This window comes from Anomaloglossus baeobatrachus, chromosome 3, assembly GCF_048569485.1.
Source record: "Anomaloglossus baeobatrachus isolate aAnoBae1 chromosome 3, aAnoBae1.hap1, whole genome shotgun sequence".
In the NCBI taxonomy this organism is placed as follows: domain Eukaryota; kingdom Metazoa; phylum Chordata; class Amphibia; order Anura; family Aromobatidae; genus Anomaloglossus; species Anomaloglossus baeobatrachus.
In genome coordinates, this window is record NC_134355.1 from 418,747,303 (window position 1) to 418,775,216 (window position 27,914).

Consider the following 27,914-nt stretch of genomic DNA (forward strand, 5'->3'; position numbering starts at 1 on the left):
CTTGTAAATTATGTGCTGCCCTTTTGCAATGAGTGTGAATTCTGCTGTGTACCCCGTTTCTCTCCTACATGCTTATAAAGCTGACAATTGTTTTGATTTATATTTATTTATTTATTTATTTATTTATTTTGTTTGTAAGAATGACAGTCTAAATTTTAGTTCAGGTGAGCAGTTAGATGGGTTAGGCTGGTTTCACATCAGGATTATTTTGCCTTGAGGCAAAAAAACACAAACTGCATGTGACGGGATCCTGTTGAATTTGAGTTGAATGCATGCAAACGCAAGTGTTAGGCTGCTTTCACACTACGTTTTTTTAGCATGCGTCATGAATGTTTTTTTGCTGCAAAAGCGGATCCTGTTTTTGCAAAGAAAAACGCATGCAAACGCATGTGTTATTTTGCAGGATCCTGTCACTTTAAGGTTATGGGCGGGCATTGGAGTCATGTAATCGGGAGTGAGGGCAACTGAACGTGAAAGACTGGGAGCCGACATCTGACAGCTGTGAAGGCTCGTAACCAAGATAAACATCGGGTAACTTGCTTGGATACCCGATATTTACATTGGTTACGAGTGTCTGCAGCTGCTAGGAGTCGGTTCCCTGCACACGTAACCAAGGTAAACATCGGGTAACTTGCTTGGATACCCGATATTTACATTGGTTACGAGCGACTGCAGCTGCTAGGAGCCGGCTGCGTGCTCCCTGCACACGTAACCAAGATAAACACCGGGTAACTAAGACCGTGGTTACCCAATGTTTACCTTGGTTATGAGCGTCCTCCGCTCTCAGGTGGGGGAGAGAGGAGAGAGAGGGAGGGAGAGAGAGGGAGGGAGGGGGAAAGAGAGACTGATCATGCGAGGCTGGTTTCTGTGCATGCTCAGTAGAGCAAGCAGGATCCTGTCTATCAGCATGCCAGCGTTCACATGCGTTTGCATGCTGTTTAGTCAGGATCCAACAATTTGCAGTATTTGGACGCAGCTCAAAAAAGCTACAAGTAGCGTTTTTGAAAAAAGTTAAAAAACTGCAAGTCGCTGGATCCTCACTACAACGCACGCAAACGCAGGTGAACACATGTTGACGCGAGTCCATTGCAAATGCATTGAAATGAAAATGCATTTGCACTGGATCCATTTTTGCGTTAAAAAAACGTTCATGACGGATGTTAAAAAAACGTAGTGTGAACGCAGCCTTATTTATTGGCTCCTGTGACTTGCAGTTTATGAGTCATATAGTCGGGAATGAGCTGAATGGGGCTGGGCGGGCATTAAATTCGTGATCGGGAGTGAGCTGAATCTGCCATGAAAGCGTGGATGCACTCTGGACAAGAGTGAGTGTGTGAGTGAGTGTGAGTGAGAGTGTGAGTGAGAGAGTGAGTGTGTGTGAGTGAGTGAGAGTGTGTGTGAGAGTGAGTGTGAGTGTGAGTGAGAGTGAGTGTAATTGAGAGTGTGTGAGTGAGAGTGAGTGTGTGTGAGTGGGTGAGAGTGTGTGAGAGTGATATTCAGGCCATGTTCTGTACAGCAAACAGGATCCTTCCTGCAGCATACAACCGCAACCGGATCCGGCGCCCATTGAAATACACTGCAGCTACTGCCGTAATGTACAGGATCCGGTGAGTTGCAGTTTTTGGACGGAGGTGAAAAATGCAACAAGTTGCGTTTTTGATAAAAGGTAAAAAACTGCAAGTCGCTGGATCCTCAGTATAACGCACACAAACGCAGGTGAACACATGTTGACGCGAGTCCATTGCAAATGAATTGAAATGAAAACGCATTTGCACTGGATCCATTTTTGCGTTAAAAAAACGTTCATGACGGATGTTAAAAAAACGTAGCGTGAAAGCAGCCTTATTTATTGGATCCTGTGACTTGCAGTTTATGAGTCATATGGTCGGGAATGAGCTGAATGGGGCTGGGCGGGCATTAAATTCGTGATCGGGAGTGAGCTGAATCTGCCATGAAAGCGTGGATGCAGCTCTGGACAAGAGTGAGTGTGTGAGTGAGTGCGAGTGAGAGTGTGAGTGAGAGAGTGAGTGTGTGAGTGAGTGAGAGTGTGCGTGAGAGTGAGTGTGAGTGAGAGTGAGTGTAATTGAGAGTGTGTGAGTGAGAGTGAGTGTGTGAGAGTGATATTCAGGCCATGTTCTTTACAGCAAACAGGATCCTTCCTGCAGCATACAACCGCAACCGGATCCGGCGCCCATTGAAATACACTGCAGCTACTGCCGCAATGTACAGGATCCGGTGAGTTGCAGTTTTTGGACGGAGGTGAAAAATGCAACAAGTTGCGTTTTTGATAAAAGGTAAAAAACTGCAACTCGCCAAATCCTGACACCACCGCATGCAAACGCATGCAAACGCATGCAAACGCATGTTGCCGCAAGTCCATTGACATTGTATTGAGCAGACAACAGATCCGGTAAGATGCGTTTTGCGTTTTTTTGCCAACCGGCAAAAAAAACGCTGTGTGAAACCAGCCTTACAAGACCAAGTCATCAGAGGGCTTTTCGGATGCATTTCTCACTGAACAGGACTGAGCAGCCTGAATTGTATGTGAGAACGTGCAAGCTACGGAAGACAAAGTGTTCATGATTTTTAGTACGCAATTTAAAAAAAAACATTTTTAATATAAATGTCTCAAAAGATGTCTGTAGTCTTCAGGAAAATCTGCTTCCAAACTATACAAAACATTGGTATATTAACACTTCTGCACGTGCTTATGCCTACTTCATAGGAAATGCAATTGTACCTTCTGCTAGTTCAGGTACTGATATAATGACATCCTTTGTATTGCGCTTCAGAACAATTCAGCTACATTTGCAAGTATTGAAAACTTTTAATAAAGTTAATTATAAGTAAAGGCACATTTTGTTTGTCTGAAGAGCACACAATATGAGTTCACTTTTTCAGCAGCAACAGAGTTAATCAGCAAAAAGATAAAATTGTTGCTTGAAAACAAAATGTCACCCCTGCAGTCATTTCCTCCCTAATTGGCAGTGCTGTGTTCAGCGTTCAGCACTGCAATAATGGCAGACTTTGAAAGAGATGATCTGAACCTATCATCATTTCGTGAGATGAGAAACCACAAACTCTTGTAAATGAATGAACATAGCACAACTAAAGCTCCAAGAAATAAGCAAGGCATTCGGTGAAAGGCATAAGTCATTGTGTAAACAGATGCTTCATTTATTTTTCCTATGTCTACTATTAGAGATAACCAAAATTAAATAACCAACATTAAAATGTGCTGTGTGTAATCCAATCTTTATTAGATTAATGAGCTGAGTAGAGCTTTATGCTAATGTACAAAACTGCAGGATAAACATGCATCTAGTTACAGCAATATCTGTGGTGCTTCCAGCGTACCTGGGGGCGGTGAGCTCCTGATTACTGACAGTTTGGACCAGCAGCATTCCTGAGCTGCAAGCCCAAATGCTGTGCTCTCCCAAGCTGCAAGCAGAGGAATCAGGGCAGTTACAATGAAGCTGGCCAATGGCAAGCTCAATAGCATATGAAGAGATCGGCTCTGATAAAGGGAAAACTGTGGACCTAGGCAACAAGCAGTAGACTTAAGAATTAAGAATGCTCCCATTTTTGAGAATTGAGACAATTTTTAAAATGATGAATCGCAAAGTTTCTTGTTTATACAAGTGTCGCGGGCGGGGAGGAGGGTGTCAGCACACTTCGCTCACCCCTTCTGCTCGGGTCCAGCGGCTGCTGCTCAGTGGTGGCTCGAGCTGTGGGCCGGATCCCGGGGGTTCTCGAGCGGCACTCCTCGCCCGTGAGTGAAAGGAGGTTGTTGGGTGTGGGAATAGTTTATTGTCCGTGACGCCACCCACGGTTGTGGTGATTTCACCACCGCTGCTCAATATGGGGATCCCGGGGATGGTGATGCGGAGCAGCCAGGTGTTGTGTTGCCCCTCCGTGGGTAGGGGTTGGTGATCCCGGGGCCCGGTGATGAGATGTGAGGTGCAGGGCCTGGTGGGCGCAAGGAAGCGGGGGCAGCGCTGTGCCTTGCGGCACTGTGGTACTCACTCAGCCTGAGACGTTGACACAGTTTTTACGGTAAACCAAACGGCTGGTAAGACGGTCCCACGGACGGCTGCACTTGCTCTCCCAGTAGGTGACGGTGATGTCCCTCTTCCTTGCACCTATGTGTACTTGTTGGTTGCGATGGGTTCCCACCGGTAACCCGCTCCCCGGCTTCAAGCTGGACCGGAGGAGCTTTACTCTTTGCCCGCAGGCGCTGGCCCTAAGAAACTGGTGCCTTGGCGGTGGCGGTGTCTCTTCTACTCTGGTTGGGCTGTTGCCTTCAATCGGGACTTGGTTGTTGGGGGATCTACGTCCCCTTCACTGACGGATTCGGCAAATTATGGCGACTCCTAGCCTTGCCGGGGTCTGAGAGGCCCCTGCCCTAGTACTGACTGTCCTTCGGAACACTGCTCCAGACCGCCGGGCACACAGCCTCCGGGGTCCTTCCAGGAACTTCCAAACGGTCCCCCTCCAGACAGTCACCGCCGTTGCTGACCTTGCTGACCTGGTCCTACACACAGCTGGACCCTTCAGGCTTTCTTTCTTTCCTGTCACCTCACTTGCTTTCCTCCTTTTCCACTTTTCTACTTTCACTTTCACTTACTTAGCTCATCTTAGCTGTTTACTGCTTCACTCCCCTAACTGTTCTGCCTGGTTTCTCCCGCCTCCAGAGCTGTGAACTCCTCGGTGGGCGGAGCCAACCACCTGGCCCACCCCCTGGTGTGAATCATCAGCCTCTGGAGGAAGGCAACAAGGATTTCTGGTTAGCTGTGGTGTTCCTAGCTGGGATGTAGGGTGTGGTGGTGTGTGACCTGTGTCCCCTGGCTTGCCCAGGGCGACACATTCCCCCTTAGCAAAATGCTGACCGTCCGCGGGCTGCCGTCCAACACCGGTTTTATTTTTTTTTCTGTAAAAGATAACATGGTAAAATAACATATGTACATTTTTAATAAATCTTCCCTTAACGGGAGGCACATTTCTTAAACGTTGCAAACGGTTTACGGTTACGGTTTCCACTCTCTCCCACTCAAGCAACCTGACCCTGATGCTGCCCCTAAAGCCCAGGCAGCACCCCTTGACCCACAGTCCAGCACAAGTTACCCGAGCGGGATCTGTCCTTCCCCTCCAGAGGGTAGCCACCGGTTCCTTTGGTGGCTGGGCCCCAGCCTGCTCTGCTGAGGGCCCTCCCTCCAACCTGCCTCTCCGGAGGCGGCATTGCGGAAACGGTAACGGCAAACAACTTATTTACAAGCCACTTAACGTTTGTGGTTGCCCTGCAAGTTCACGGGCTTGTCCATGGATAGTCCTCCATGCAAAACAACTTTTTAAACGGTCCCCACGGGGACAACGGTGTCGGCTCCAGCCGGTTGCAAATCACACAGACAATCAGGTGAAACTTCGGTAATCATTTTCTTATCATTTTTCAAAACTTTTAAACAAACAACCAAAATGGTGGTCCCAACGGGGACGGTGCAACGGGCATCTGCTGCCCTACTCCAGATATTCAGGCTCTGGTGCTGCCAAGGGAGGGAGTGCTGCACTCGCTCGGGCCTCTGGGCTTCCCCTTAGTTTAGCGTCCAGCGCGAACCACCCCCGCTCCCCAAAGTACCGGGTGTATTGCACGATGTCACCCGGCATCAGATTGCGGCCGGGATGCTCCTCAGGCAGGTGGGCATTCACATCCCGCCGGGCTATAAACACTTCGGCCTCCAGGCCCGGTTCGTAGATAAACCCGTAGCCCCGGCGGACATCAAACCGCCTCACCTGCCCCTCGTACAACGGTCCCCGGACACGGGATGTTGCTTGCCGGAGATTCTCTTTCTCCCTAATGGCCCTGGCCACCAGCTCGGCCTTCTTCCGTTCCCTCTCAGCGATCTCCAGGCCCAGCGGTACCGGCTCCCTATCCCAATACGGCGCTGCTGCGAGCTCCGGCGCACGGGTCGGGCCCAGCGGGACATCCTGGACGTTGCCCACTGTCAGGAATCTGGGCGGCATGTCCCGCGGTGTCTTGGCCTTGGGCGCTGCCTTGCAGCAACAACCCGGCGCTACCTCAGCCGAGGTGTGGGGGATGGGCATAGGGACTTTCCGCTGCTGGGCCTTTGGCTCGGAGCGGGTCATCAGCTCCGGCTAGGGGGATTTTTCAGGGGATGCCTCCGGTTCAACCTTCGGAATCTTCCACGGTAACACCTCCGGTTTACTGCGGGCTCCGGCTACAGGTTGGCCCGCCTGGGCGAGGACGCTGGGTACTGCTACCGGTTGCGGTGGTAGCAGGCCTAATGGCGGGGTCACAGCCTCTGGGACGGGTGGCGAGGGAGGCAGCGAAGGGAGAGGGCTTGGACCGGGCCCCGCAGCCGCGATGACCGGCCCTTCCAGGGCATCGGGACGTGGGTCACTCACCCTCTCTTTCTCCGCTTCCTCCTCGCGTCTCCGCACGGTGGCTACAACGTCCGCCATGTCGGCCTCCTACTCCTCCATGAGGAGCTGCATCTTCACCTGCAGCCGTTGGTAGAGCTGCGCGGTCCGGATCTCTACCCACGCCGCGGTTCCAGGCGCGGGGGCTACGGTGTCACGGGACGGCATCCACATGATGGCTTCTTCTTCCAGGAACGGTATGTCCGCAGAGTCCTGGCGTCCCTGCTTTTATAGCTGCAGTTACATGCAGCCAGCCGCCATCGCGTCCCCCTTAGCTCTTTCCGGCCCCTCCTCTCTCTGGGCGGGGTCTTGGCCTTCGCGCCTCTACTACTCGAGAAGACGCTTGAGCGGGAATTTTTCGCGCCAAAGATGGCGGCTTCTGGAATTTTTCTGCCGGATACCTCCGGCGGTAACAAGGCGCACCTCTACCAGATGGCAGAGCGGTAAGATCCTGTTCGTGACGCCAAGTTGTCGCGGGCGGGGAGGAGGGTGTCAGCACACTTCGCTCACCCCTTCTGCTCGGGTCCGGCGGCTGCTGCTCAGTGGTGGCTCGAGCTGTGGGCCGGATCCCGGGGGTTCTCGAGCGGCACTCCTCGCCCGTGAGTGAAAGGGGGTTGTTGGGTGTGGGAATAGTTTATTGTCCGTGACGCCACCCACGGTTGTGGTGATTTCACCACCGCTGCTCAATATGGGGATCCCGGGGATGGTGATGCGGAGCAGCCAGGTGTTGTGTTGCCCCTCCGTGGGTAGGGGTTGGTGATCCCGGGGCCCAGTGATGAGATGTGAGGTGCAGGGCCTGGTGGGCGCAAGGACGCGGGGGCAGCGCTGTGCCTTGCGGCACTCTGGTACTCACTCAGCCTGAGACGTTGACACAGTTTTTACGGTAAACCAAACGGCTGGTAAGACGGTCCCACGGACGGCTGCACTTGCTCTCCCAGTAGGTGACGGTGATGTCCCTCTTCCTTGCACCTATGTGTACTTGTTGGTTGCGATGGGTTCCCACCGGTAACCCGCTCCCCGGCTTCAAGCTGGACCGGAGGAGCTTTACTCTTTGCCCGCAGGCGCTGGCCCTAAGAAACTGGTGCCTTGGCGGTGGCGGTGTCTCTTCTACTCTGGTTGGGCTGTTGCCTTCAATCGGGACTTGGTTGTTGGGGGATCTACGTCCCCTTCACTGACGGATTCGGCAAATTATGGCGACTCCTAGCCTTGCCGGGGTCCGAGAGGCCCCTGCCCTGGTACTGACTGTCCTTCGGAACACTGCTCCAGACCGCCGGGCACACAGCCTCCGGGGTCCTTCCAGGAACTTCCAAACGGTCCCCCTCCAGACAGTCACCGCCGTTGCTGACCTTGCTGACCTGGTCCTACACACAGCTGGACCCTTCAGGCTTTCTTTCTTTCCTGTCACCTCACTTGCTTTCCTCCTTTTCCACTTTTCTACTTTCACTTTCACTTACTTAGCTCATCTTAGCTGTTTACTGCTTCACTCCCCTAACTGTTCTGCCTGGTTTCTCCCGCCTCCAGAGCTGTGAACTCCTCGGTGGGCGGAGCCAACCACCTGGCCCACCCCCTGGTGTGAATCATCAGCCTCTGGAGGAAGGCAACAAGGATTTCTGGTTAGCTGTGGTGTTCCTAGCTGGGATGTAGGGTGTGGTGGTGTGTGACCTGTGTCCCCTGGCTTGCCCAGGGCGACACACAAGCATTTTCAAAGTTTATACATTACAGTGAACATATCACCCCTGCATCCCTTCCTAGGTTACTTTCTGGAATTTTAATAAAATCACTATTTTATCATCAGGAGATTATCAATAGAGAAGACTAGTAAACCTGCTGCAGTGTACTCCTCCGTATTCATGAATAGACCTGCTCATACCCCCGATTGTCTGCTTACTGCCAAGCACAGTGAACACAGAAAACTGTCAACCTATGTTGTGAATGGGATTATAAAGAGCTAAGCTTTCAGAGACGTGCTACGAATAAAACTGCAGCAAGCAGCTCAGTAAATTAAACATTGATAGAATCAGGGTCTCTAACCATATATCATGCTTCTTTTTGATGAGGAAGCAAAAGCTTGGTGATACTGTCCGCTGTGCAGAGCATTTTGCATTTGGATTGCTTTTGTCTTGGCTCCGCTGTGTGGAGCATTTTGCCTTTGAAAATGCTCTGCTAGGTATCTAAGCACTTGCTTACAGGTTGTCTTTCAGCACTAGCATCCATGCTGGTTTTGGGAGGTGCCTTCACAGATACACTTTGTTCCTGGTGATTGCTCTGTTTCTTTACTGGTCTTGCTCTGTCTGAAATTCACCAGTCATACTTCCTGTTTGCTGAGTGTGCTCTTCGCTATTGTCTGGTGTAAGTGTTCTGATCTTGGCTTCTGACCTTGGACCTCTTCCTGACCACATCTCTGTCTGCTCACTGAACCTTATATGTTACCTCCCGGCTTCTGATCTCGGACCTCTTCCTGACCACGTCTTTGTCTGTTCCCTGAACCTTATACGTTACCTCCCGGCTTGTGACCTCGGACCTCTTCCTGAGGGCATCTCTTTCTGCTCCCTGAATCTTATTTACCTCCTGGCTTATGATCCTGGCTTGTCTGACTACCCTTCTATTCATACTGCTCGTAGTGTCTAGCATCACAGATACATTAAGTTTATCACCAAAGCAGAAACAACAATTTATAATCATTTTATCGTACGGCTCCTATATATGATACCTCTGGGTCATTTCAATAGCATCACTCAAAGCAACAATCACCAAGCTACGGCTTGCCAACTTTTGAAATGTCATACAAAGAGAGCAATCACTGGTGAAGGACCTCAAGTTTGAAAGACTAAAAGGAACAAGATGAAGAAGACCAGCAACTTGATGGCTTGGTACAATCAAAATAATGGTGAAGACCCAGGTGGACGTATCTGGACTTGCACAAGATCGATCTTCCAAAAGATCATTCATCCGTCAAGTCATCATGTCTTGAGATAGAACCGAAAGCCGTTAAAAATAATAGTAATGTTATATTATCTTAATGTATATTCAGTGACTACTTTATAAAGAATACATGTACACTGATTAATATCCAGTCAACACATCCTAGTATCTCAAATTATAAAAAAAACATAAAGAGCAGTTAAAAGGTCAAACTACATATTTGAAAGGGAAGTGATTTTAGTACTTTCCAGGATTAAATCATTTTTGGATTTTAACGGGTTGCTTTTATAGTCTTACAATCCGCAGATCTTCCTATATTATGCACCTCAATCACTAAAGTGACTAAAAATGATACATGAAACACAAAAAGAATCTTAAAACCTTAATCTTAAAACCTCAGATGAGTGATTAGATATTGCTTCCCAATAAAAAAAGTCAGCAAATTCAGGATAATCCAAGATGACAGATACTGTACGTAGATGGCAGTAACCTACAGTAATTAACCTGGAATATTTAAAAAATTTCATGATGGTCTTCCACATCTATTAGCTAAGTATAGTAAATTGAAGCTGAAATATGAATAGACCTGCAAAATTTTGCATAAAAAGTCATATGATAATTCTTATTTTCTGTTGAACTGTCAAATAGAGGGATAAATTTGACAAATTGATGGTGTTACATGGCATTGAGTGTAAACAGGTGAAAATGTTATAATATTGTACAAATAATTCACCAGTATAGATTACATACTTTAGTACCAAATCAAAATTGTCATAGATTACCGCCATTCCACATAAAGATGTGGCTGTACATCTGTATGGATTGTCCACTTGTTACTTATGAATGGCAAGGGCTCAGAAGCCAGCACAATCCGCAAAGTTTGTCAACTGTAATATACAACTATCCCCTCACTGGAACTTCAGGGGCTGCAAATACCTGTGATCACGGCCATTTAACCCCTAGTATGTCACAGTCAATGGTGACTGCAGCACCTAAGATACTGAATAGATCAAGGAAGTTTACTCGCTTAGCTCAAAAAATAAAATATAAATTGACCCATAGGTTGAAAACTATGTTAAAAAATGTTTTTTCTGTACATTCCGAATCACAAAAAAAAATAAATAGCAACAAATAATAAAAGTTATAAATGTACCTCAAAATGGTACCAATGAAAATATTAACTCATCCTGCAAAAAAGCAAAGGTTCCACACTACTACTAAAAACTACGCCACTAAAAATGTGATTTGTGTCACAAAAACAAGCCCTCATAAGACAAGGCAATGAGGACAAAAGTAATTGATCTCTGAAGGTGCGGATTAAATAACAGAGGGCTAATCAGGATCAATAAATATAAAATTGTTTGGTGTAGTCCAAAAACCTACAGAAGAAACATACTTCTATTCCTTATAAATTTAATAGGAAGAATGTTTTGCAAGACGAGTGTATAGACAAGAAATCAGCAGCAGTTGTGATTTAGTAAGGGATGATTTCAGTTTATGTTTCAGTAACTTTACATATATTAAAAACTAGCTGTAGTACCCGGGTGTTGCCTGGGATAGTAACTATCTCTCTTCGAGTTTCTGCCTGTATTTGTGTGTCTGTCTCTGTGTGTCTGTCTCTGTCTGTATCAGTTTCTCTGTCTATCTCTGTATCAGTCTCTATGTCTGTCTCTCTATCTCTGTGTCTCTATCTCTGTGTCTCTCTCTTTCTCTGTGTCTGTCTGTCTCTCTCTATCTGTCTGTCTCGTTCTCCGTCTGTCTCTTTCCAGGGCTATCTCCTTCCAGGGCTGTCTCTTTCTCCATCTGTCTCTTTCTCAGTCTGTTTCTTTTTTTTTGCCTCTGACTCTTCTTTAACCCCTGTTTGTCAGGGTAAGACCCTATGCGCTTTCTTTTCCACAGGTTCTTTTTTTGCCTCTGTCACTCTTCTTTACCCCCTGTTTGTCAGGGTAAGACCCTATGCGCTTTCTTTTCCACAGGTTCTTTTTTTGCCTCCATCTGTCTCTTTCTCAGTCTGTTTCTTTCCCTGTCTGTTTCTTTTCCCATCTGTTTCTTTCCCCGTCTGTCTCTTTCCCGGTCTGTCTCTTTCCCGGTCTGTCTCTTTCCCGGTCTGTCTCTTTCCCGGTCTGTCTCTTTCCCGGTCTGTCTCTTTGCCCGCCTGTCTCTTTGCCCGTCTGTCTCTTTCCCCATCTGTCTCTTTCTCCATCTGTCTCTTTCCCCATCTGTCTCTTTCCCCATCTGTCTCTTTCCCCTTTTGTCTCTTTCCACTTCTGTCTCTTTCCCCTTCTGTCTCTTTCCAGGTCTGTCTCTTTCCAGGTCTGTCTCTTTGCCCGGCTGTCTCTTTGCCCGGCTGTCTCTTCCAGGTCTGTCTCTTTCTAGGTCTGTCTCTTTGCCCGTCTGTCTCTTCCAGGTCTGTCTATTTGACCATCTGTCTCTCTGCCAGTCTGTCTCTTTGCTCGTCTGTCTCTTTGCCCATCTGTCTCTTTCCAGGGCTGTCTCTTTCCAGGGCTGTCTCTTTGCCCGGCTGTCTCTTTCCACGGCTGTCTCGTTGCCCATCTGTCTCTTTGCCCGTCTGTCTCTTTGCCCGTCTGTCTCTGTCTCTATCTCTCTGTCTCTTTTTCTGTCTGTCTCTGTCTGTGTCTCTGTCTGTCTGTCTTTTTCTGTCTCACACTCACACATAAGATTCTTATACTAACAGTTTATTTTGTTCCTATAGCAACCACTGACAGTTGCTATTAATAGCTCATATCTCCCAGCTCTATTCAGATTAATGGAGGCAGGATTTCGGAGACTAACTGTAAAGCTCGGGGTTACATTTTTCCCATTCAAACATAGTCTATGACATTCCCTGAGTCACATGAGGCGTCTGTGCAAAATTTCGTGATTGTAAATGTGACGGTGCGGATTCCTTTAGCGGACATACACACACACAAAAACACAAACACACAATACACTCAGCTTTATATATTAGATGTACCAAAACTACAGTATTTTGACTTGTAAATGCTGCATAAGCATGTTTTCCAAGCTTATACAAATACAGTAAAGTGCCTTAATGTTTCCAAAACCTCATCAGATGATGGCACTGTAGTTCTGAGATAATTATTTTTCTTTATTTTGTAGTTTTGTATAGCATCTTTGTTTTCATATGGGTGGGATTACCAATGTAAAGGACAACAATTTTCATAATTCTTGCATGCCTCTATAAATTGTTAAAGTGCTTCTGTAATGCACATACAACACAGATCTCCTATTGACAATTTGCTTGTTTAATTTTGCCTACTAAATGTATACTACCCTATTTGCTGCTTAACATGTGTAACATAATCCTTCCTGATATACAGTGCCTACAAGTAGTATTCAACCCCCTGCAGATTTAGCAGGTTTACACATTCGGAATTAACTTGGCATTGTGACATTTGGACTGTAGATCAGCCTGGAAGTGTGAAATGCACGCAGGCAAAAAAGAATGTTATTTCTTTTTTTATTTTTTTTTTTAAATTGTGAAAAGTTTATTCAGAGGGTCATTTATTATTCAACCCCTCAAACCACCATAATTCTGCTTGGTTCCCCTAAAGTATTAAGAAGTATTTCAGGCACAAAGAACAATGAGCTTCACATGTTTGGATTAATTATCTCTTTTTCCAGCCTTTTCTGACTAATTAAGACCCTCCCCAAACTTGTGAACAGCACTCATACTTGGTCAACATGGGAAAGACAAAGGAGCATTCCAAGGCCATCAGAGACAAGATCGTGGAGGGTCACAAGGCTGGCAAGGGGTACAAAACCCTTTCCAAGGAGTTGGGCCTACCTGTCTCCACTGTTGGGAGCATCATCCGGAAGTGGAAGGCTTATGGAACTACTGTTAGCCTTCCACGGCCTGAACAGCCTTTGAAAGTTTCCACCCGTGCCGAGGCCAGGCTTGTCCAAAGAGTCAAGGCTAACCCAAGGACAACAAGGAAGGAGCTCCGGGAAGATCTCATGGCAGTGGGGACATTGGTTTCAGTCAGTACCATAAGTAACGTACTCCACCACAATGGTCTCCGTTCCAGACGAGCCCGTAAGGTACCTTTACTTTCAAAGCGTCATGTCAAGGCTCGTCTACAGTTTGCTCATGATCACTTGGAGGACTCTGAGACAGACTGGTTCAAGGTTCTCTGGTCTGATGAGACCAAGATCGAGATCTTTGGTGCCAACCACACACGTGACGTTTGGAGACTGGATGGCACTGCATACGACCCCAAGAATACCATTCCTACAGTCAAGCATGGTGGTGGCAGCATCATGCTGTGGGGCTGTTTCTCAGCCAGGGGGCCTGGCCATCTGGTCCGCATCCATGGGAAGATGGATAGCACGGCCTACCTGGAGATTTTGGCCAAGAACCTCCGCTTCTCCATCAAGGATCTTAAGATGGGTCATCATTTCATCTTCCAACAAGACAACGACCCAAAGCACACAGCCAAGAAAAAAAAAGGCCTGGTTCAAGAGGTAAAAAATCAAGGTGTTGCAGTGGCCTAGTCAGTCTCCTGACCTTATCCCAATTGAAAACTTGTGGAAGGAGCTCAAGATTAAAGTCCACATGAGACACCCAAAGAACCTAGATAACTTGGAGAAGATCTGCATGGAGGAGTGGGCCAAGATAACTCCAGAGACCTGTGCCGGCCTGATCAGGTCTTATAAAAGACGATTATTAGCTGTAATTGCAAACAAGGGTTATTCCACAAAATATTTAACCTAGGGGTTGAATAATAATTGACCCACACTTTTATGTTGAAAATTTATTAAAATTTAACTGAGCAACATAACTTGTTGGTTTGTAAGATTTATGCATCTGTTAATAAATCCTGCTTTTGTTTGAAGTTTGCAGGCTCTAACTTATTTGCATCTTATCAGCCTGCTAAATCTGCAGGGGGTTGAAGACTACTTGTAGGCACTGTAGGAATAGAGGGGGGAGTGTCAAGGAGCAGTCAATATAAGTAATAATGGGTGACATTTAACAGTATAGCGAGAGGAGATAATCAGGTTCAGAGTACAGGATGCCCCGTAAGTAGACAATATTAAGATCATGATAATGTGACTGTATATGAGATTGGCTTACAGAGTCATTACAGCTACAGAGAGTTCATTGGTATGTTATACAAAGAAAACTGTGTGGTGTAGCATTCTAGTCCCGGAGTAAAAATGCTAATATTTTATTAAAATAATATTAAAAACATGGTTCAAACAGTATGAGTATGAGGGACATAGCCTCCTTGCCAATGCATTTCAAACACACCTGCTCTTCTCACCTTCGAATAAGTGTGTTTAAAATATATTGGAGAGGAATCTCTTTTCCTCGTAGTCACAAACTGTTTGCACAATGTTTTTAAAATGTATCTAATAAAGTTTTAAGCTTTTTTCTGGAATTCATCACAAATCGTTTCTTTCTGGAATCACATTGTCTTAGAGGCCGACGGGATCCTGTTCATTTGAATGTAAGACTGGTGGAGATCACTCCCGTTAAAAATGAGAGATTCACATCTTTTTTTTTTATATATTGATCTTTAGTAAGTTTAAAAGGGTATTTGCATGTTATGAAATTGGTATAATTCGATAACATGAATATAAGCAGTTTTGCAAATGATTTCCTTTTTCTATTTGCTGTGGTTTTTATGCTATTTTAGTTTTTATCTTGCAAAGTGTACAACAACTTGTTGAAGAGATTAACCATAAAAGCCTGGCCAAGTATATGTAGTAGCTACATTCCAGACAGAGAGGTTAATTCATGAGATAACAGTCAACATCCTCCAGCTCATTGATTTTATACAGCAGTTAACTGCTTACCTTCCTCTTCTTCTCAGTTCTTGAGCTGATATCAGTCCTGCAAAATCACAATTCTCAAACCCTGCCATTGGCTTATTTCCAAAGCAGTTCTCTTATTCATTGCTCACTGTTGACAACAGCTCACTTGTACAAATGCTCCCTTATCCGTATATGCAAATATAGTGATGACAGTTTATACTTTAGAACAAGCACTGACAGTCTGGTAATGTTTCATAGTAGAAAAGTAAAATGTAGCAAGAAGAAAATCAGCAGTGAGACATAGCTACTGAATTACAACTGTCACTTAACATTAGAAGTCCCAGAAATTTCGAGCTCCCCCCTGAAGTCCCGAAAGAGGGTCAAATAACCCTTAGTCCAAACTGAATAGAACTAACTAGAAACTAAATGGAAAACAACAACCTCCTGTGGTGCGACAGTAATGGCCTTAATTACAGAACAAAAGACGGTGATTATTAGATGTTAGCTATAATCCTTCAGGTCATTCCTTCTCTCTCTGGGTTCCAAAGGTAGAAATGTTAAATGACCCCTCTCTGGGAGTTCTAGTGTTAAGGAGTAATGCCTGCCTCTGGTAACAAGAAAGGGAAAGAGACTGGAGAGCTGTGTGGTGCTGAAGCCGCAACATGAGAACAGCCTTTTAAATCTAACTACAATTGAACTATTTGCACAAATAATTTTAAGATTCTAAAGCTTCAGTAGATTTAAAAAAGGAAATTAGATTAAGGAAAGACTTAGAAAACAGAATGAAGAAAGTCTCCATAAAATATTCACAGTCATTTCATAACTAATCACTATTTCCCAGGTGTTCCTATGTATGTTCAAGTGCTAAATATCAGTAGATACAATTAAAATTCATCTCTCTCATAAAAGCCAAGGTATGTCATTTACTTAGCAGAAGTTTTATCTTAATTATTTTAACATGATGTTGGAATCTGTCAATTACAGGGAATTTAAATCTTTGCAGTTCTAATAATTGGGTTTTGAATAAGAAAGTATTTTTAGAATTGTCACCTGAAAATGACAGAACTTAAATATTACTTATAATTACTTTTATAATAAACATTTTTCTAACAGATAGTAATTATAAGAGTTCCTTATCCACTTCTTTAACCTCTTAACAGTCAACACTGTGCAGCAGTCCATAGCTGAGAAGACTCCAATTCATGCCAGTAACCCATCAGATTCAATAATATTTAGCTCTATAGAACTATAACAACCAACAAAGGTCTCAAAGTCTGTCATATATGTGCTACAATAATTGCCACATCCACTGAAGTCTATTTTCCCCTGTATCTCTATTTCTACTGGTATGTCGCTTTGCCGGGGCCACACGGGGGACTACTGCGATCCTCGCATGACACTCGGTTCACGCTGGCAGCACAGCAGGAGCCGAGTGTCATGCGAGTGTCACTGCGACTGAGGTCTGATCATGTGATCGGACCTCAACTGCGGGGGATGGGCCGGCACTGAGGAGGGGCGGGCCAGTGCTGAGGAGAGGAGGGAGGGATTTATCCCCCTCTCTCCTCTGTTGCCGGCTTTTGCCATTTTTTCTCTACACTCGTAGTACACCAGTGTACCACGAGTGCAGTGCAATTTTTCTCTCACCCCATAGACTTGAATGGGTGCGAGAGAATCTAGGATCGCATTAGAGTCGCAGCATGCTGCGATTGTTTTCTCAGTCTGATTAGGGCTGTGAAAATAATCGCTCATGGGTGCTGGGACATAGGTTAATATTGGTTCGAGTGGAATGCGATATGTTATCGCATTCCACTCACTCTGATTTTCATGCCGGGTGTCTTAGGCCTAACTCTTTGATCCTAGTTCACACTGTGTATTTCTTCCCTATCATAAGTGTCTACCTTTCTTGCTGTGAAGCAGCCCAAATGTTTTCTATCAGCTTCTACCTACTAATTCACCCCCTGCTGTGGTTCTGTGACCTGTCTTCCTGTGTTTCCTCCCTTTTGCTCACACCTGAGACTTCTTCTGTGCATTTGTATAAATGTGATTGCCCAGGTCTGTTATGACCTTGGTCTGGTGTGACTTTATGAAGTGAGACTTTTTAAGTGGTATATCAGAAATATACTAAAAAGTATATCAGAAGTGACCAGAAGGTAAAAGCTATCTCTTTAAATGTGCTTCCCGCTTGCATTATTACAAACTTAATTTCATCATGCGTACTTATGCCCTTACAGTCTTTGCTAAACTAATCCTCACTCTCCTTTGCTATCCCCAAACTCCAGAACTCTCCAAACAATTATCTCCCATTCCTTCTTACCTCCCAAACTGTCCTCATCTGCTGACCTGTTCCTAAGCCTCAGATCTCTCCTAATAACATGCAGAACATGCTAGCCGCCCCCCTTCTTCCAACTCCTCTCCCTTTCTCTACTTCTCCTCACTGCTGAAGACATATCTCCCAATCCTGGACCCCTATAGATGATACCCACCATTTTATCACCCCCTTATCCCACCCCACCTACTAGAAACTGCTGCAACCTCTCCAATATAAAATCCATTGCCTTGATGCCCACTCAACTGCTCCCTTTTTCTGGAGCGCTCTGGAATGCCTGTTCTGTCTGTAATAAACTGCATGTCATTCGCAATCTCTTTACCTCTAACAATCTATCCTTTTTTGGCCTCACCAAAAGATGGCTGACACCCTCTGACACTGCCTCCTCTGCTGCGCTGTGATATGCTACGGCAGCCTACACTTCACGCACATGCCTTGCCCTGGCAATAGACAGGGTGGAGGAGTGGGTCTCCTTCTTTCTAACAACTGCAGCTTTAACCCAATCCCACCTCTTCCCTAACTTATCCTCCCTTCTTTTGAAGTGCCCTCTGTCCTCATCTATTTTCCCTCCAACCTCCAAGTGGCAGTCATATACCGACCCTTGGGCCCGGCCACTGCCTTCATCAAACAGTTCTCTGCCTGGCTTCTGCACTTTCTCTCTGCTGACATTCCCACTATCATCATGGGGGACTTCAACATCCTGACTGACACCCGCTAGTCAGCAACCTCCAAACTCCTGTCCCTCGCTTCATCCTTTGGTCTAACTCAGTGGTCCTCCTCTGTCACCCATAAAGATGGACAGACTCTAGACCTTGTCTTCACCCATCTCTGCTCCCTATCTAACCTCACAACCTCCCCTTTCCCCCTCTTCCACCACCAACTGACCTTTTCAGCCCTGTCCTCCTCACCTACCCCCCCATCCAGCACCTAGCATTCCCCCGCAGAAAACTTGCACATATCATCAGTCACAACCTCTCTGACTATCCTCCAGCTGTCCTCCATGTCTTCACTTCATGACACAGACAGTGCCACCATTTTCTACAACACCACTCTCACAGCAGCTATTGATTCGGTTGCTCCTCTTGTGCATGGCAGAGTGAGACAAATCAATAGACAACCCTGGCACAACAGCCTCACTAAAAAACTTCAGCAAAGGTCTAGGGTTGCTGAGTGGCGGTGGAAGAAAACGCAATCCCAGGAAGATTTCACCACATTCAAAAATGCAATCCACACATTTTGTTTGGCCCTTACCTCTACTAAACAGGACTACTTCAGAACCCTCAAATCTTCTTTATCCCATAACCGCAAACAGTTATTCAATACTTTTTACTCTCTCCTTCCCCACCGCTGCCCCCTCTGAACTCCCTCATCTCCGCTGAAGACTTTGCCACATGTGTCAAAGATAGTATTGACCAAACAATGCAAGTCTTCTCTGCTCAATCACCACAACCCTTTCATATATCAGATCACTGCCTCTCGCCCATAAACTTCCTCCCCACCATCACTAAAGGAGAGCTAGCACATCTTCTCTTGAAAGCACACCTGCGCCTTTAACCCCATCCCATCCCACCTCTTCCCCAACCTCACCACTATGCTTATCCCAGCCTTAACCCATCTTTTCAACCTATCTTTAACCTCTGGTACCTTCCCATATGCTTTCAAACATGCAACAGTCACACCCATCCTAAAGAAACCTTCCCTCAGTCCAGCCTCTACTCCCAGATATCGCCCCATATCACTCATTTGCCTCAAAACTTCTCAAACACCATGTCCATGCTCAACTTTCCTCCCATCTCTCATCTAACTCTCTGCTTAACAACCTACAATCCGGTTTCCATCCTCATCATTCTACTTAAACTGCCCTGACTAGAATTACAAATGACTGACTTACTGCCAAAGCTAACAGTCAATTCTCTATACTTCTCCTTCTAGACCAGTGTTCAGCCTTTGACACTGTCGACCACTCCCTCCTATTATATCTCTTTCTTTAGTGTCAGAGAGCTTGCCTTCTTTTGGATCTCTTCATACCTTTCCAACCACACTTTTAGTGTCTCCCACTTTCACACAACCTCTTCATCCCACCCTCTCTCTGCTGGAGTCTCTCACGGCTCAGTCCTGGGACCCTTACTCATCTCCATCTATACATTTGGCCTGGGACTACTCATAAAGTCCCATGGCTTCCAGTACCACCTATATGCTGATGGCACTCAAATCTACCTCTCTGGCCCAGATGTCATATCTCTGCTATCCAGAATCCTGAAGTGTCTATTGGCCATATCCTCCTTCTTCTCCTCTCGCTTTCTAAAGCTTAATGTGGCCAAAACTGAACTAATCATATTTCCTCCATTTCACCTACATTCATTACCTGATCTATCTATTACAATAAATAACATCACACTCTCCCCAGTACCCAAAGTTCGCTGCCTCTAAGTGACATTCGACTCTGCCTTGTCCATTATACCATGCATCCAATCCCTCACCTCCTCGTGCCGTCTTCAACTACAAAAATATTTCCAGAATCTGTCCTTTCCTCAATTCTCAATGCCCTCATAACCTCCCACCTCGATTACTGCAACATCCTCCTCTGTGGCATCCCTGCTAACACTTTCGCACCTCTGCAGTTCATCCTTAACTCTGCTACACGTCAGATTATCTGCTACAATTGCAAGCTTCAAACGGAATTTGAAAACTCATCTGTTCAGAAATGCCTATAATCTCCAATGACCCCACATCTTCACCACCGTGCCAGAACTGCTGCCTCACCAACACCCCACCTACTGTCTCCTCCCCAATATCCTATAGAATGTAAGCCCGCAAGGGAAGGGTCCTCTCCCCCTTGTACCAGTCTGTCTATTGTAACTTGTATATGTATTCTGTATGTAACCCCCTTCTCATGTACAACATCATGGAATCAATGGTGCTCTATAAATAAATAATAATAAAAATATTTAGCTCTATAAGACAATTAACAACCAACATAGATCTCAAAGTCTGCCATATATGTGTGCCCATTAGGCTCTGCCTTAATAGGCTGTGACTCAGTATAACAACTGACAGGCAAATAGCAAAATACATTGCAGTATAAATATTTTGAAATGTATTATAAAGCTGATCAGACAATAACAAACTGAAAGAGTAACTGTTTTATTTTTATATATATATGTTTTTCTAAGTCTACAGTACAAGTAAAAATAAGAAACTTTGTAATATATTTGATTAGAAACATCTGTTTTTTTTATTTTCCTTGACATCATTCTCTTTAAACTCCTTAATAAAATCCGTCTTCAATGAACACAGATTTTCACATTACTATAGAATATGACAGTTTTTGCTCATAAAATCCTATGCAGAGGGAAGGTGGGAAGAGGTGGAGCAAGATTACGTCAGAGTCAAAACAGACAAAATAACTTGAAAATTACTGTTATACATGAAGTTTTAAGTGGGACATAAAAGATCAATAATAAAAATTGGTATATTCATAATGACTCGTGATGAACAAACGTGCTTGGCACTACTCATTACTCCATTGGGCATATGGGTGCTTGAGACGCTTGAAACTTAATCAAGTATCCTGGTACTCAGGCGCCATGCTTGAGTCCCTGCCACACATGTTTTGCGGCTGATTTTCAGCCACTAAACATGTAGGGATTACCTGGCAATCACAGTAACACCTTAGCCATGTTGGCTACTGGCATTACTTTGATTGGCCAGACGCATAGTATCATACATAAGACCAGGTAATGCTATGCTCGGCGCACTGTACCCGGAAAGAGTGTAGGGAGAGATTCTGCTGGAGAAGGTACGGTGTGTTATAGCGTTACAGTACTTGCTGTTGCAACATTAAAGCAAAAGTCCTTTTCAGGTCTAATTCAAATGTATTCTATTTACTGATAATACCGCTCTTAATAGCAATTAATGTAGGGAAAGTGTATTAGAGGCATGTTGGATGGGATTGTAGCCTGACAGACCTTGCTGCTCCTACATTAACCTAAAAGTCCTGTTCAGAGCTTATTCAAATCTATGCTATTCTGTAATAAAATTGCTTTTACATGCAATTAGTGTAGGGCTAGCTGCTGGAGAAGGGATAGTGCATTAGAGGCATGTAGACAGGGATTTTAGCCTTAGAGACCTTGGTTGTGCTATGGAAAAATCTATTCTGTTCTATAATAATACCGCTCAGCTTTGCATTTAGTATAGGGGAAAAAAGAGATCATGTATTAGAGTCATATAAGCAGGGATTCTTGCCTTACTGCCCTTACTGCTGCAATGAAAAAATATATTCTATTCTATAATAATACTGCTCTTTGCTGCATTTCATAAAGGGCAAGATGCTGGAGAAGGGATAGTGAATTAGGGGCATGTGATTCTAACTTTACAGACCTTGGTGATGCTATGTAAAAATCTATTCTATAATAACACCGCTTTTCTCTGCATTAGTGGAAGGCAAGCTGCTGAAAAAGTGATCGTGTATTAGAGGCATGTAAGCAAGGATTCTAGCTCTACAGCCCTTAATGCTGCAATAAAAAAAATCTAGTCTATTCTACAATATTACTTTGCTGTGCTTAGTGCTGGGCTAGTTGCTGGAGAAAGGAGCGTTTATTAGCAGCAGGTAGGCAGGGATTCTAGCCTTATAGACCTTGCTCCCACTTTGTTAACCAAAAAGTCATTTTCAGGTTTTCATCAATTCTATTCCACTATTAAATGCCACTGTTAGCTGCATTCAGTGTATGATTACCTGCTGAAGGAGGGATTAGAGACATATAGGCACGTTATATGCTTTACAGTCTTTCTATAGTTATACTTCTGCTGCAAACTAACTGCATTGGTCCAGACATGGGTGATGTTATGGCACACATGCTGGTATAAGGTGGGGACATCACACCAGGAAATATAGTGGTGGCTGGGGACCGACTACTGAGGGACAACCAGTGCAATGACATTGCGGAAATGCCTGATGGTCCTCTAAAAGTTGATTGAGGGCTGCCTCATGGTCTGCTACAAAACTGAATTATTATTATTATTAGTATTATTATTATTAGTATTATTATTAATAATATTATTATAGCACCATTTATCCCATGGTAATTTACATGTAAGAGGGGCATATATAAAGAAGTACAATAATCTTGAATAACACAAATCAGAAACTAGCAAAGGAGGAAAAAGGACCCTGCCTGCGAGGGTTCACAGTCTACAGGGGATGGGTGAAGATACAGATACTTGGGTGCTCTTTCCTTGAGTTGAACAGTTCAGGTGCTTGGATGGTCTCAACTCAAGTAATGAATATTATAAAAATCAATTATTAGGCAGTTCTTCTGTCTATTCACATACAGCTAGCCATAAACAGAGCATTACCGAGGGAAGGGAAGGCAAATTTGTTTTACTGTTTTTTTTTTACACTTTACATCCAAAAACATTGTTTTTACCCCCAGTGAAAGCCATTCAGAGACTACAAGTTGCTTTCACTGGGATTCCAGTTCGCATCATTCAGTGAAGAAAGCCGACACTTTGTGTTCAAATTTTCTCTAATGACACATCCAAGCACCCATGTTACTAGGCCAATCACTCAGTTTACCTGAGCAAACAGATGCTCAATTGAGTACCGAGCATGCTCAAACATCATTAACCCCTTCACGACCAAGGACGTAGTGATTCATCCTTGGCCGTGTCTGTCCTATTACCACGGGCTCCCACGGCGATCTGATCAGCAGATATGTGAGGCTAACAGGAGATCCAACAGCGCTTTTTAACACCTTAGATCATGCTATCAAGCCCTGACACCGCGATCTAATATGCTCTGGTGGGGATCGCACCATTCCCTGCTACCATCTGCTGCCCCGTGATGTGATCACGGAGTGTCAATGTGTTGGAATGGCAGCGCGGGGTAAGATGATGACACCTGTTGCTGCCATGGCTCACTTCCTTTGTATGATGGCAGAGAGATCAGACAGTGTAGTCTCCTAGGGGGACTAGTAAAATTAATTAAAACAAAAGAATTTTAAAAAATATAAAAAAATAAAAGTTCAAATCACCCCCCTTTTCCCCATTGAACATAAAACAATAATAAAAAATACACATATTTGGTATTCAGAAAAGCCCGATCTATCAAAATATAAAATCAATAAATCTGATTGGTACATGGCATAGCGAGAAAAATTCCAAAGCCAAAATTATGTTTTTTTGATCCTCATAACATTGCATTAAAATGTAATAATAGGCAATCAAAACATTGAATCTATGCAAAAAGGGAATCATTATAAATGCAAGAAAAAATAAGCCATCAATGAGCCATAGATATCGAAAAATGAGAATGCTATAGGTCTCGACAAAAGACGACAAAAGTGCAATTCTTTATTTTTACAAAGTTCTGATTTTTTTTTTCTACACTTAGATAAAATAAAGCTATATATGTTTGGTATCTACAAACTCGTTCTGACTTGGGAAATCTTAATGTTAAGTCAGTTCTTCAAAATAGTAAACACGATAAATAAAAAAAATTGTGCAAAAAAAAAATTGAAGTGAGACTAGAATAGTGGGACAAGTCTATTATTATAATAAAAAGGAACATATCCAGCTCGGACTGGCACGTAGGGGAAAAGGTGAATTCCCTGGTGGGCCCTCTGCAGGAGCTGGCACCTCTATTTAAATAGTAATTGGCACAATATGCTTGATTTCCTATGTATAGTCAAAAGCAGCATTCATTTAACAAATTATCCAGTTTCTTATTACATAGAAGCATTGGTAAACATTTCATTGAGGCTAATGTAATATTTGCATGTAGATGAACAGTTGGTCTCTAGGATCAATGTTATTGGTGGATAAAGATGAGCAAACCTTTGGAGGTTCAGTTCAGTAGGTACAGTCGAACCTTAAAAAAAAGTTTGATTTTCGAGGAAAGTTGATCCAAACCCCAGTGGAAGTCAGTAATTGGGCAGTTCATAGCTCCACCCACATGCTGGCAGCCATATGCAGAACACATCTGGGGCAGGGTGGGTGGTTTTTTGCATTTTTTTGTGTGTATGTGCCCACTACATCTGATCATGCTGATTTTACCCCAAGTGTGAGCTGTTCAAACACTGTAAGAGGCTTGCACAGGGTTGAGCATCACTCATACCCCATCACAGCGATGCTCACTGTGGTGGTTTGCACTCGTAACTCACTCAAACTTCGGACCCGAACTTTGTTTTTTGGAAGTCGGTTTCCAAACCTAAACTCCGAACATCAAACCTCAGGTTTGGTCATCTTTATTTGTGGGCACATGGCACCCCAGCCAGCGTACTTATCTACGTTATTGCCAAATCATGTCAAACATGTCCAGTCCAAAATACTAACCATGACATACAAAGCTATCCACAACCTGTCTCCTCCATACATCTGTGACCTACTCTCCCGGTATCAACCCTCACGCAACCTAAAATCCTCACAAGATCTCCTCTTGCTACAATTGCATATGAGATTTCTCCCATGCCTCCCCCAATCTCTGGAATGCTGTACCCCAGTATATCAGACCCTCACCTACCGTGGAAGGCTTCAAAAGAAACCTGAATACCCACCTCTTTCAACAAGCCTACAACCAACAAATAACCCCCAGTCCAGTACAACACTGTGCAACCATCTCTGTCCTCACCTACTGTATCCTCACCCATCCTTTGTAGACTGTGAGCCCTGTTGGGCAGTCCTCTCTCCTCCTGTACCCGTCTGTGCCTTGTATTGTTCATGATTGTTGTATTTGTTTTTATGTATACCCTTTTCACTTGTAAGATGCCATGGAATAAATGGTGCTATAATAATAAATAATAACAACAATAAATATGACACAGCTAATTTCATACCTTTGATACCAAGAAACTTTCATTTCTTCCGAGAAGTACTTCATGTAACAATGGAATCGTATTCCTTCAGGTGTGCACTGGATTTTCAGTTCAGAGGCAGACGATCCTGTAAAACAAAGGGCAGCATATTCTACATGAGTTTATGTTTCCTGAGCACGGGTAAAAAAAAACAAATTCCTTGACATACCAAAAAAATATAGTTGTTCTTTAGATCTGTACAAAAATAAAATCTATATTGGATACTATTGAGACTTATTATCTGTGAGCTCCAGTTATATATGAAATAGATTGAATTACTGACTTTGATGCATTTTTATGACAATCCTCCTACAAGGATGCAGACAGCTATAATAAGACATTATGGGTTTTTAGTCTTGAAGGGTATTTTTCTTTCGAAACAACCTACTTTTACTTTAGTATTTTCACAATGAGCTCTTAGACACAACATGTCTTGATGCATTCTTCTCTTCAAATGATAAACACTCAGTAATTTCAGTAATTATCTTTATAATAGACTCTTCACTTTATCTAGTGAGAACCAAAGCCAGATATTTCAAACTGTACCGTCTGGTGCAAAGACTTTATTAGCATTATATATCACTATAGATTAAATGGATAGACTGTAATTGTGTTTACGCAGACAGTACTTATGTGTCGCTCCTCACTTATATTACTTCAGACTTTGCAACAGCAAAATGGTCACTCTGTATCTTAGCTGTAAACAAAGAATAGAAGTAAATTATCAACTGTGTTCATTCATTAGGTTGTAAGGATAAAGAAAAAGCTTTTTGATGGGGATAGAAAATGTTATCATCTTATAATGGTCTCGCTGTCATAAAAATACCAGACAGCTAGCTCCAAAACCCCAATAATCTGTGCAGCAAAAGAATTTCAAAAGCAAAACTATGGAAAATGCAAATAAGTATATTTCACCTACAATATTAAGCATAAACTCCTTAATATAACAAATTTCAAAATAGCCTATAAACTCAATCACATAGAATAACACACATAGAAACCTAAGGCCGGTGTCACATGGGACGATCTATCATGCGATCGCACGAGCGATCAAACCCGCCCCCGTCATTTATGCGTCACGGGCATTTTGTTGCCGTGGCGCACAAAGTCGTTAACCCCCGTCACATGCACTTACCTGCTGAGCAACATCACTGTGGGCGGCGAACATATTCTTCCTGAAGGGGGAGGGACGTTCAGCGTCACAGCGACGTCACACAGCGGCCGGCCAATAGAAGCGGAGGGGCAGAGATGAGCGGGGCGTAACATCCCGCCCACCTCTTTCCTTCCGCATTGCCGGCGGGACGCAGGTAAGCTGTGTTCGTCATTCCCGGGGTGTCACACGGAGCGATGTGTGCTGCCTCGGGAACGATGAACAACCGGAGCACAAAAGGAGGAACGACAATTTGAAAATGAACGACGTGTCAACGAGCAACGATAAGGTGAGTATTTTTGCTCGTTCACAGTCGTTTGGTGGTTTCACACGGTACAATATGTCAAACGATGCCATATGTGCGTCACGACGTGACCCCGACAACATATCGCCCGACATATCATACCGTGTGACGCTGGCATAAGTATTTGGCTGAAAATATTTTTTATTAGAATTTTTATTTTTTAAAATAGTGTTCAATACAAAAAGCTGCTAATAAAAAGCCATGATCTGATGGAAATTATTCAAATAAATTACATACATATATTAGACACCATCCATTATATAACAAGTGCAGTACTGGTGTAGAAAAATACATATAATTTGATATGAATTCCTAAAAAGTAAGTATATATAAATATATAATAAATATATAACTAAAGTTGTAATGAAAACATCAAAAATCAAAGTGAAAAGTGCAAATTAATCTTGATAAGAAAAATAGTCAGTGCTATATTAAGCAGACTTATATAGCATTGACTATTTGTCTAATATATGAATGTAATTTCTTTGAATAATTTCCATCAGATCATGGCTTTTTATTAGCAGCTTTTTGTATTGAACACTATTTTAAAAAAAAATTCTAATAAAAAATATTTTTAGCCAAATACTCAGGTTTCTATGTGTGTTATTCACCTGCAATATGTCCAAAATATAGAACGCCTTGAGTAAAATAGGTAAGAGGAATATTCCTTATTCCGTAAGATAGTAGTGGTCTTGTACAGATGCAGCATCCCATTAGTTAAATCATGTACAAGTTATACTCCTTAAGATCATTTCGAAAAAGGCTATGACGGCCAAATTACCCAACGTTTTTGGCAAATGCACCAGGAGTGAGAGACATGATTTTGACAGAGAGGTGATTAATGGTGCGTATTTGGCAGGGAGACAGTGTTCAATTCTGTTCAGTTGATATTGAGGGTATTTTGTCAGAAATAATGACTCTGAAATATGAGGAAAATACTCTGCCTACAAGGGGAAGCTACAGACAGAAGCTCCTGTTGTATCTGAGCATTGATTCCATTAGTAACTCTGAATCAGTTAACTGGGAAATCAATCTAGGGTGTGAAAAGGCAATGTCACCATGAAAAGCTAAATTGTACTAGCATTATAATAGCTGGAATGCTGTGTATAACAAAATTGTAAAATATTGCCAATTAAAATGGTAAAAAGT

At 43.8% G+C, this 27,914-nt stretch overlaps 1 protein-coding gene across 2 annotated transcripts in view; it reads right to left on the reverse strand.

Annotated features, from left to right (window-relative positions):
* The window catches only part of MYOM2 (myomesin 2), a 252,158-nt gene that overhangs the window by 17,471 nt on the left and 206,773 nt on the right, over positions 1-27,914 (reverse strand). For both annotated transcript variants that reach the window (XM_075340317.1, XM_075340316.1), the window contains one exon: positions 25,294-25,399. In XM_075340317.1, coding sequence (XP_075196432.1) covers positions 25,294-25,399 — 106 coding nt within the window. The remainder of the gene's footprint in view (positions 1-25,293; positions 25,400-27,914) is intronic.